We start from the raw sequence: 12,343 nt of genomic DNA on the forward strand, positions 1-12,343 counted from the left end.
ACCTGAAGCATATCAAGATGACTTATCTACAGCAAACTGCCTCTAATCATCTCACTCAGTATGCGCTACAGAAAATTAAACTTACAAATTCCATAGTAGGGATACTCAAAGTGTGTTGTGAATGTGGTACCAGTCTGCAAATTGTTAGTAGTCCAGGACAACATTTTCTACATCATTAAGTATAATGCTTAGTTCAGCTAACTTGTTTTTTCATAGCAAGACATTTTTGATGAAGGAGACTGGATTGATTTATATTCTAGCCCAAACTCTTTACTCATCATGAACTGGTAACAGTTTTTGGACCAGCTATTTAAAATAACACTTGTTCTAAACCTTGGTTTTAAATATTGCCTCCTTTTTTTTTTGTCCCTGATGCCACACACAATTTAAATGACATCCAAACACCTAGCTTAAACAGAGTAGTGGAAAAAACAATAAAAATTAGCAACTTAGTACCAAAAACAACAGGTTACCTAGAAATCTTGAAGCTATAAAACTGATGAAAGAAATTGAAGATGACACAACAAAATGACAAGACATCCCATGCTCATGGATTGGAAGAACAAATATTGTTACAATGTCTATACTACCCAGAGCAATCTGCATATTTAATGCAATTCCTGTCTAAGTACCAACAGCATTATTCACAAAGCTTGAACAAAGAATCCATCCACAATTCTGGACTTCAAGTTATATTACAGAGTTGTAGTAGCCAAAACAGTACAGTATTGGCCCAAAAATAGACACACAGATCAATGAAACAAAAGAAAATGCAGAAATGAACCCACAACAATATGGTCAATTAATCGACAAAGCAGAAAAGAATATCCAAAGGGAAAAAGATAGTGTTTTTAACAAATGGTGTTAGAAAAACTGGACAGCAACATGCAGAAGAAAGAAACTGGACTACTTTCTTATACCATTCACAAAAGTAAATTCAAAATGGATGAAAGACTTAAATGTGAGACCTCAAACCATAAAAATCCTAAAAGAGAACACAGGCAGTAACTTCTTTGACACCAGCCATAGCAACTTTCTAGAAATGAGGCAAGGGAAACAAAAGCAAAAATAAACTATTGGGACTACATTAAAAAGTTTCTGCACAGCAAAGGACACCAACAACAAAACTAAAAGGCAATCTATAGGATGGGAGAAGAGATTTACAAATGACATTATCTGATAAAGAACTTATAAAACCTAAACCTCAAAAAACAAAAAATCTGACTAAAAATGTACAGAAGACATGAGCTGACAATTTTCCAAAGAAAATATCCAGATAGCCAACTAACACATGAGAAGATATTTAACAGTACCCATCATCAGGGAAATGCAAATCAAAACTACAATGAGGTAACACCTCACACCTGTCAGAAAGGCTAAAAGAAACAACAGCTGTTGGCAAGGATGTGGAGAAAGGAGAACTCTGAAGCACTGTTAGCAGGAATGTAGACTGGTGCAGCCACTCTGGAAAACAGTACAGAGGTTCCTCAAAAAGTTAAAAATACAACTACCCTATTATTCATCAATTGCACTACTAGGTATTTACCTAAAGCATACAAAAACACTAATTCACAGGGATACACTCCCCAATGTTTACAGTGGCATTATCTACAATAGCTGAATTATGCAAGCAGTACAAGTGTCCATGATGAGTGGCTAAGGAGGAAGTGGTGTGCATGCGCGCACACACGCTAGAATATTACTCAGCCATAAAATAGAATGAAGTCTTGCCATCTGCAACAGCATAGATGGAGTTAGTATTATGCTAAGTGAAAGGAGTCAGTCAGAGAAAGACAAATACCATACAATCTCACTCATATGTGGAATTTAAGAAACAAAACAAATGAGCAAAGGGGAGGGGGAAGAGGCAAACCAAGAAAAAGACTCTTAACTACAGAGAACTGATGGGTACCAGAAGGGAGGGTGGGCAGATGGGTAAAATAAGTGATAGGGATGAGGGAGTGCATTTGTTGTGATAAGCAGCAGGTGTTGTAAGCAAGTGCTGAATCACTGTATTGTATGCCTTAAATTAATATTACGCTGTATGTTAACTGGAATTTTAAATAAAAACCTAAAAAAATATTAGCAATTGACCTTACCTTTGACAGAAGCAATTTCACACAGGAGACATGACCTTCATAGACAGCAGACAGAAGAGGGGTAATATGATGTTTATCTGGAGCCTATGAAAGGAGAAAAAAAAAACCCACTTTATTTTTAATTTCTTCTTTCTAGATTTATTTAGAGAACTATCAATGTTTCCCTATTTGCCTTGTTATACAAAATCGCTTCACAGCTACAAGTTTCTAGCCACTTAGCTGCCAAGGCCCAAGCCCATAGCAGTGTCTCCTTGGGTTGTTCGGCACAGTGAAGCAAAGGGCACAGGACTCTGGCCTTGGCTCAAACCTTGGCTCTGACACTTACTGTGTTGCCTAGTATTTAACTTTGAACCCCAAGTCCTCAATACTGTAGGGATGCCAGTGAGGTCCAGGAAGAGAAAAGTAGATGGAAATTAGCCGCTGAAGAGGTAAAAAGACTGCCACAATGGGGCCAGGTGACACGGTGTCCCCCTGAAATGTGTAGAGTGGATCTTACTTGCTGTCATGGTTGCTTAAACCTTTTTCCAAAACTCTGAAAAGCTATAAAAGGCAAGAGCCAGGAGACAATTACTCCTGTTTGACCATCTGCCTATTGACCTTTGTCCAAAACTCCAGTTTGGATTTATCCTATGACTGCAGAGTCCTATCCTCCAATGCATGATAACCATTTACTACCCATACATAGTTTTAAAACGTTTGTTCTGCTTATTTAAAAAAAAAAAAAATCCCAACTATATATTTCTAAGTTACAGGAAATTTGGTATAATTTCAGACTGTTTATCTATAGACTTGTAAAATAATATAATGACCCAATGCATACAACAGGAATTTTTTTCTAAAATGACAATGTTCTTTACATACATTAATATCTGCTCCTTTCAGCAGCAGAAATTCCAGGATTTCAAGCTGCCCACAGTCTGCTGCATAATGAAGAGGCTTTCTTCCACCTTCTAGTGTCCGGTTGACATCTTCTCCCTTATAAGAGAAGCCAAATGAAATGATATTCAGATGGATGGTAGACTGAAGATGGGACATGAGATACCTGGTAGTTTTACTTTCTTAAAAGTCTAGGAGTGTCACGAAACAATATTTCTTGCAAATTGAAGTGACCAAGAAGTTGAAATTAAATTCTGCACAATAGCAGATATGCAGTATGAAGGTAATTTGATCATGATCAAACTGAAAACAATAGACAATAATGCTGCCATGAAATATGTTACTGTGCTCTGTTTCTACGGAGTTCAGTCAGCATAATGTCAAGATGTGGCCACAAAAGACTGGTAAATTACCGATTTTATGCCAATCATAGGACATGTACTGTAATTCAAGGAAAGCATCACTACTTTAATGGACACAGACATCATTATCTCGAGGTAGTTAGTAATGCTACTAAGAATCATTTCATTCAACATTTACTAAAGTCTTGCTATATGACAGGCACTGTGCACAGAAGACAAAGGTGAACAAAATCAGACAGAGCTTCTGATTGCATGGAGCTTACCATCTAGTCTGGGAAGGCAGATACTAATCAACCACATAATTAAACAATGTCAAACAACTGCTATAAAGGAACTCAGTACTATACAAATACTTATCAGAAGAACAGGGCTTAATTTTGGTGATGGATGAGGAGGGGTCATGTTAGAAAATGAACTTAAGGCCTCAAAAAAAGTTTTCATTCATGGAGAATTAACAGATTCTCACAATAGCGAATACAACAAGCCTCTTTACTGACCAGCTACTATGGGTTCGGCACTGCTATACACAAAATCTCTAATCTTTAAGCCAACCTAGGAGGAGAAAATCTCCATTTAATAAACGAAAAGTCTGAAGCTAAAAGAGATTAAATAACTTTTTTAATGTGGCTTAGTCACATGGGAGATCTAAACTTATTCTCTTTCTATACCACCATGTTGCCTTCAATTCAGTATTTGCCCTTTCTCAAGGAAAGTTCTGATTTTAGAGTAGCAACATGTTTGAAGAAACTTATTTTCATAACTACTATACTATACTATACTATTCACTTACCTTGGTTTGGTCAACTCATCAAGCCATATTCTGAATCAAGATGTTCAGAACCATATTATTCCATGTCCATGCCAAGCTGATCTTTCAAACATTTTTTTTTTAAAGATTTATTCATTCATGAGAGAGAGAGAGAGAGAGAGAGAGAGAGAGAGAGAGAAAGAGAGGCAGAGACACAGGCAGAGGGAGAAGCAGGCTCCATGTATGAAGCCTGATGCAGGACTCCATCCCAGGTCACCAGGATCAGGCCCTGGGCTGAAGGCGGCGCTAAACCGCTGAGCCCCCCACCCCGGGCTGCCCTTTCAAAGGTATTCTATATGGATATAGAAGAAAGGTGTAGGGGATCCTAGGGGATCCCTGGGTGGCTAAGTGGTTTGGCGCCTGCCTTTGGCCCGGGGTGTGATCCTGGAGTCCCATGATTGGGTCCCATGTCGGGCTCCCTGCATGGAGCCTGCTTCTCCGACTCTCTCTCTTGTCTCATAAATAAATAAAATCTTAAAAAAAAAAAAGAAGAAGAAAGGTGTACAACATGCTTAAAGCCACTGGAGACTGGGTTGGAGCTCCCTATTACTTACTTGTGAGACTTTAGACTGGTTACTTTCCAAATCTGTTTCCTTATCTGTATAATGGGAATAAAAATGCTTAGACCTCACAAGGTTTTACCTTACCACTAAGAGATACTCCATGCAAAGTCCTTAACATAGTTCTGACACAGGATAACATGTTTAATAAAGGTTAACTATTATTTCTGTGGATCCCTGATGTTGGTTTATACTAGCACTATAAGACTATCCAAAACTGAGTCAAAGCAGATTTCTATGTAATGGTTGAAATTTAAAGGTATGACTTAATGTAATATACTTGCTTTTCAGAAACAAATTTAAATAGTAGGGGCAATTTGGTGTGCCACATTTTTTTTTTTTTTTTTTGGTGTGCCACTTTAGCCTTTATTCACGACTGCACAAATGAGAGGCTCTGAGGCAAAGAGAGATACTGCTTCAGCAAATCTCAGATAAAACTAGTTTTCCTTCTATTATTATTATTTCCTTTCCATTAATATTAACTGGAGAGCACTAACTGGATAGGTCTTTTCAGTGAGAAAAGCCAAGTATTGTTTGTAGTAAGTAATCAGTAAGATGGCTTTGTCAAAAAGACATTTTCCTGAATCAAAACAAGTGGCACCTTCCTTCCCCACTTTGTGTAAGTATGGAAAATGCATATGAAATGGAGTTGTGAGTATAAACTTTCTCCTTTATCCCTACAGACACTGCCTTTACAGTTTATTTTAGCAGATAAAAAAATGACAATGACAATACGACAAAGGCCTTGTATGATGGACAGGAAAGAAAGGATCCTCTTCTGTGGAACCTTAGCAAAAGGTGTACTTACAGAGAAACTTATAGTACTAAAAGACCTGTACTGGAAAAGCAGAAAGGCCTCAAAATAATGATTTTTGAACTTTCACCTTAAGAAACTAGAAAGTATTAAAACACACCCACACACCAACCTAGAGTATTTCGCTTTGCAAAATAAATTAGCTGGAGAAAGACATATACCATATATGATTTCACTCATATGTGGAATTTAAGAAACAACAAAAAACAGAGTATAGGTTAACAGAGAGAGAGAGAGAGAGAGAGACAGAGACAGAGAGAGACAGAGACACATGAACCAAGAAACAGACCCTTATCTAGAGAACAAACTGATGGTTACCAGAGCGGAGATGGGTGGGGGATGAGTAAAACAGGTGATGTGGAGTAAGGACCCACACTTAGGATGAGCACCTGGTGATGTATGGAAGTGCTGACTCATTATACTGTATAATGAAACTAATATTACACTGTATGCTAACTGGAATTTAAATAAAAACTTGGAAAAATAAACTAAGAAGAAAAAAGGTATATGGATATCTCTGTACCTTCTCCTCAGTTTTGCTGTGAACCTAAATACGTACCAAAAAATAAGCTTTATTTTTATTGAATTTTAAGATTTATTTATTCATGAGAGAGTTAGAGGCATAGGTAGAGGGAGAAGCAGGTTCCCTGTGGGAAGCTGATGGAGAACCTGATCCCAGGATCACACCTGAGCCAAAGGCAGATGCTCAACCACTGAGCCACCCGGGTGTCCCTAAAGTTTATTTTTAAAAAGCCAACTTAAATTCTGTCTTAATTAAGTTAACTTAAAGTAAGCCAGATAGAATAAAGAGCAGGAACCCATGAAATGGGAAAAAGAAAAGTACTAGAAATCAAAAGCTGATTTTCCAGAATCAATACAATTGATAAATCCCTAACCAGAGTGATCAGAAAAAGAGTGAGAACACAAGGCGTTAACATCAGACTTTATTGATTACCTTCCCACAAAGAAACTCCCAGGCCCTGGAGAGCAACACTGGTAAATTTTAACAAACATTTATGAAAAAAGAGTAATACCAATTCTTTCCAGAAGACAGGAAGTATTTAAATTCATTTTATGAGGTCAGGATTACTCTGAACCAAAATGTGACAAAGATGATAAAAATACGTACAATACAACAAAAGAATGCTACAGGCTAATATCCCTCATGAACACAAATCCTAAACAAAATTTTAGCAAAAATTTTGAACCCAAAAATATATATAAAAAGAATATCACCATGACCAAAAGGAGTTTATCCCAAGAATACAAAGTTGGTTAAATATTTGAAAAAAGTCAACATAATGTATCATGTCAACAAACTAAAAAAGAAAAACCGTATCATCTCAGTAGATGAAAAACAATCTGACAAAACCCTATGTCCTTCCTGATAAAAGCTCAGCAAATTACACCTAATAAGGGGCTTCCACCAAAAAACTCCACCAAAAAACTCAACTATCATACTACATTGGTGACATATCGAACGTTTTGCCCCTAAAAATCAGGAACAACACATCTCTGTTCCTACCAATTCTACTCAACACTGTACTAGAAGCTCTAACCAGTGCAATTAAGGGGGAGGGAGGGGAGTACTTATTTTTTAATAGAAAGAAGTAAAATTGTTTTTATTTGCAGGTGACATTCTCATCTATGCAGAAAATCCTATGGACTCGACCAAAAGCTGCTACAACTAATAAGTAACCTCAGCAGTGTTTCAGGACAAAACAATAAATAAAATCAAATGCATGGTATATATATATATTTTTTTTTCATATAGATGATCAGTATTATTTACAAGAGCATCCAAAGATATGAAATATTTAGTGATAAGTTAATAAAAACATGAAATACCTATACACTGAAAACTACTAAAAATTGTTGAAATTAGCGAGGACCTAAAGAAACAGATATACCCGTTTGTGGGTTTGAAGATTCAAGACTGTAAAGATGTCAATTCTCCCTAAACTGATGTGTAGATTCATTGCAATGCCAATCAAAAACCACAGCAGGTTTTTAAGGAACTCACAAACTGACCCTAAATTCAATCTCGAAATGCAAAGAATCTAGTCTAACCAAAACCACTTTTTGGTGGAACAAGTTGGAAGGCCAGGACTACTGGATTTCAATGACTAGAAACTGAAAAAAAAAAAAAAATCAAGAAAGTATAGTTTTGGCATAAAAAGCTAAATTATGCAAACTTTTATCACTAATGCATAGTGAAAGAAAGCAGATCAGTGGATGCCTGGGAGGGAAGGAGGGGCTATAGGAGAGAGAGGCTACAAAGGAACAGGGAAGGTAACAGATGTGTTGATTATCTTGATTATGGTGGTGATTTCACAGGTGTTTTTCACATGCCAAAACTTACCAAATTGTACACTTTAAATATCTGTGGTTTGTATTTCAATTATATCTCAGGAACAGATTTTCCTGAAATCAAATCTCTGTGGCTCTATTCTTACAAAATGGGTTGCTAACAAAGTCATATTTGAGACAAGATGAGGGCAGGGTGACTAACAATCTTCATGGGAGACTTAAGGAGCAAAAGCTAGTTGAGGTCAGGTTCTTTCACTGCTAGTGCTGAAGGAAAAGCTTTTGCCTTCTATATCCTATACCTCAACTAACTACGTGGAACCAGAGTTTTAAAGTGGGATGAGAAAGGATCAGTGTGACCTCAACCAGTTGGGTGAGCATTAGAGATCAAAACAATTTTATGAATTGCTGAAAAAAGAAACCCTCCTTATTAATATCCCAACTTCTAGCAATATTTTGCTGACTCCATTCTTTACTCTGCCAACTACATGGAACTTGCTAAACACAAAATGTGATCACATCATTCCCTTTTAAAAAAGTCTCCTAATGACTATTCATTGGAGTGGTCTATCATCTGATGACTACCCTTACAATTTCATTTCTCACAGCATTCCTACCCCAGCACTACCCCCCCCCCCCATCCTTCGTTAACTCCTACTAATCCTTTAAAGCAGGCTTTAATACAACTTCCCATGGAAAGTCATCTTTAACCACCTCAGCTGAGTAATGTGAGCCTTGCAGGTGTGCCCAAAGCACCATGCATTTCCCGGAGTCCTGACATTTAGCACACTGTACTCAAACTGCATGTATCTGTATTCTCTATGAAAGGTCAGGCACCATGTATCTATTATTTACTTTTGCATCTCCAATGCCAAGTATAGTTTGTGACATATAGTAAATGTTAATATGATAAAGCTGTTGGCTGAAGAAATGGAGAGGTTGCTCAAGTAATAGATTTGGAAGTAAGCCATACAGGACACCTTCCATTTCAAGTAAACATGGGTAATATACTTTAGTTATCTGGTAATAGCAGTGACTTGAGGTCAATGGTGTGTTTACTGATGTAGGGGATTTGAATGACAATTTCAACAGGTTTTCAGTGGTTCTGATAGGTGGTAACTGCAGTAATAGTGATGAAATAGGGAAGGAAGATAGTGCTCTATCTAGTTCCTTTCTTCCTACCCTCTGCCCATATTCTAAGCATTAGTGACATCATCATAGTGGACATTAGACACCTATTCTGTAATCTTGATTCTAACTTAATGAAACATTACCAGTACAGAGAAAAATCTAACCCTAATTTTGTCTCCCAGATTCTGGGATTAAAGAAAAATGTACAATCTCCAGGGGTTCCTTAGCATTACGTGCCATGTTTTCCCTTTTCTCTTGCTTTTCCACATGCCACAGAGACTATTTTAAAGTTACTTCCACTTTTTATAGACTTAAGACTTCTCTATCTCTTCCTTCCCTTTCGATCTCAGCAGATAATCTCATCATACCCTCTCTACACAGAAGACTGCTTCAGACAGCCACTCCCTCTGGAACTTCCCTCCACCACACACTTTCCTACAACCAACAAATCCTCTCCTCCTATCTGAAGCCAAACTCTCACCTGTTTTAGATATCATTTTTTCTTGCTTTCTTAGAAAGCTTACTCCTTTGTTTATCCCTTTTCTTTGTTTTCAACCTCTACTGCTCTACTGGTTTCTTTTCATCAGTACATGCCATGCACAACTTTTCCACTAAATAAGCCAACTGCAACACAACAACCTCTTCTTAGACCCATCCTCAGACCTTTTAGTTACTGCTCTCCCTCCTCCCTTTAATGGCTAACTTTCCCAAAAGCACTGTCCATATTTGCTATCTCCAATTTCTCACCTTTTGTTCTAATCTGACTTCTACCCTCAACACTAAACCATACCCATTTTTGCTAAGGTCAATGACTTCATGTTGCAAAATGCGAAGGTTGTCTCAGTCCTCACCTTAATTGGCTTAGAAAGTGACAAAGTACATCACTTCTTATTTTTTAAACATATGCTCTTCTCTTGGCTTCAGTGACATCACATTATTGACTATTGCTTCTGTTTCCTCTCCTGACTTATTCGTGTCCATCAGGTGTTTAAAACAAATTTTGGAAATCTTGGTTATGATTCCAGATTTTCATTATATATAATTTAAACAGCTGTTAGTTTAGTCATCCTCATACAGTCCTCTAATAATGTCTACATTGAAATACCTTGACTATAAATTTTTTTTGGAATAACAAATGCTTCCTTAGGGATAAAGTATACATATATTTTTAAAAGATATCACTATACAGTAACATTGTATGTTTTTGAGAATGTTTCTCTTCATGATGTGTGTGTAAATAATCATGCAGGTCATAAATGCACACAGCTTCTCTTTCCTATGTACAGCTGAAGTAACAGACTGACAAACCTAATTTGTCATCACATCAAGGCTTGCCTAGTTTCATCTTTCTCTTTTAACAGAGTAATTTATCCAGTTTCATTTTACTTTCCTTTATTGCAACATGAAGCCTGTTGGTTGTTAAATACACAACACAGATTTTTAAGGTGTTTTTAAGCTATCCTTATTTTTTTAAATATGGCATAGTCCAGATACGTAATATTGTAGGTATTATAAACTCGACAATATTTTCTGGTGAGCAGTTTAAATTAAACACACTCTATCCAGGACTACTGTAGTGACTATGAAATACTTCAGGACGGGTTGACTCTTCTGCCTATCCAATAAGGGGGTTAGATTATGATGGGAGAAGAAAGTCTATGTGAAATTCTAAATCAAATGGAACCGAAGAAGAGTTGTAAAATTACTCTATATTTTAACAACCGCAGACTACCTTCTCTGGCCCTAATCAGAATTATTCTTAGAATTAAAAAAAAAAAAAGAAAGTGATAATGCACAATGAGTTTACAATAATAAGTCAGTGAGTTCTATGTTAAGGGGAGAACTGAACAATATCATTTATTCCAATGCTGAAGCATAATGACATTTTAGGGTTGGACACTGGACAGTTTTCCAACTTTTTGAAAATTAAATGACATTACTGGCATTTATGAGAGCTAGTTATGCTTCAATTCTCAAGTACCATTGTTCTCAGTAACAAAGAGCCTCAGCTATACTGGTAAATTCTTGTCTGATTAGAAAATTATTGGTGTAATGGTCTAGTTCTATCTTTAATATCAATAAATCAGCTAGTATTTACTAAGAAGCCATGTTCCTCACATTGTACTGGGCATGCTAATGGTACACAAAAGTGAAATTGTGGGTCTGTGTCTACCTTAGGAGTCAGAGACTACATCTTCTACTTCTTTTATTGCTGCCACAATGCCAAATATGGTACTTTTAAACCTCAATAATAATTTGTGATTGCTAACGGATTATGTTATTTTATGTTATAAAATATTATATTAAGACAACAGTATTCATTAAGGTGGTCTGGAGAGTGTGGGTGAATATAGCACCTGTGTACCAAAGAGAATATGCCTGGAGAAATTAATTATTATGGTATATGGATTTCTCATAGGAATTTCCTCCCGAAAATCCAAGAAATGTTATTTGGAAACCTCCTACCACATGACATGGTTGTGGGGCTTCGCTGAAATACTGTAAGGTGCCTGGCACATAGTGAGCACTCAATAATGCCAAATGCTCCTCTTAATATTAACAGAGGCTTCAATGGTTGTCATCTGAATTAACCTTCTACTCAACTTCTCCACATTCAACAATTCAACAAATGTGAATCAAGTCAATCAACGTTCCTAAGAAGTAAGACCGATCACGCTTCTCCTTCACTCAAAAAATTTCAAATGCTCCCTTTTGTTGAACAGAGAATCCTCATCATGATGCTTAAGTTATCTTCACTTTAACACCACCTTACCATTCTGGCCATCTTACTTCATATGCATTACCTCGTATGCACACTGTTTCCAACACATCAGTGCTTTCCCACTTCTGAGAAGCTTCACATCATTGCCTGTCTTTGTCATGGTTCCCCCACTTCCATTCATGTCTTGATCTGCTGAAATTCCACTTATTCCCTGAGATCTATTTTCTCTGTTAAACTTTTACTTGACACTCTTTTTATCCCCCTAATACTCTGGACATATAATTCCCTGCTTTGAATCCTCATAGTTCTTGTTTATGTCTCTTACTCTATTTCACCTTTTTTCAATTAGGCATTTGTTATTTATGTACTTCAATAAAAACTCCATTAAAAAAAGAACAGTGCCTTATTTATATATACCGCCTATGATATCTATGGGTGACTTGTTCCAACAGTCCAATTTAATGAATTAGTGCAGTCATTTATACTATCTTTGTGGAACAACGTGTGCTGCTTTGTTGCTTACCATAACTATCACTCCATAAACAGGTATTTTAAAAATGTTATTGGTGTGTCTGAACGTCATCAAGTCTTAGTGTTGGAAAGGACTCTGAGTGTCATCCAACCCAACCACTTCCTCTGTGAATCCTTGCTTGTATACGATATC

The 12,343-nt window shown here is 36.8% G+C and overlaps 1 protein-coding gene across 1 annotated transcript in view; it reads right to left on the bottom strand.

Moving 5' to 3' along the window:
* MTPN (myotrophin) overlaps positions 1–12,343 on the bottom strand; it is a 56,965-nt gene that overhangs the window by 19,882 nt on the left and 24,740 nt on the right. Inside the window, exons 2-3 of the mRNA XM_041752277.1 lie at positions 2,961–3,074; positions 2,100–2,183 (exon numbers count right to left, since the gene is read on the bottom strand). Coding sequence (XP_041608211.1) covers positions 2,100–2,183; positions 2,961–3,074 — 198 coding nt within the window. The remainder of the gene's footprint in view (positions 1–2,099; positions 2,184–2,960; positions 3,075–12,343) is intronic.

The sequence above is a fragment of the Vulpes lagopus genome, chromosome 4, assembly GCF_018345385.1.
Source record: "Vulpes lagopus strain Blue_001 chromosome 4, ASM1834538v1, whole genome shotgun sequence".
Classification (NCBI taxonomy): domain Eukaryota; kingdom Metazoa; phylum Chordata; class Mammalia; order Carnivora; family Canidae; genus Vulpes; species Vulpes lagopus.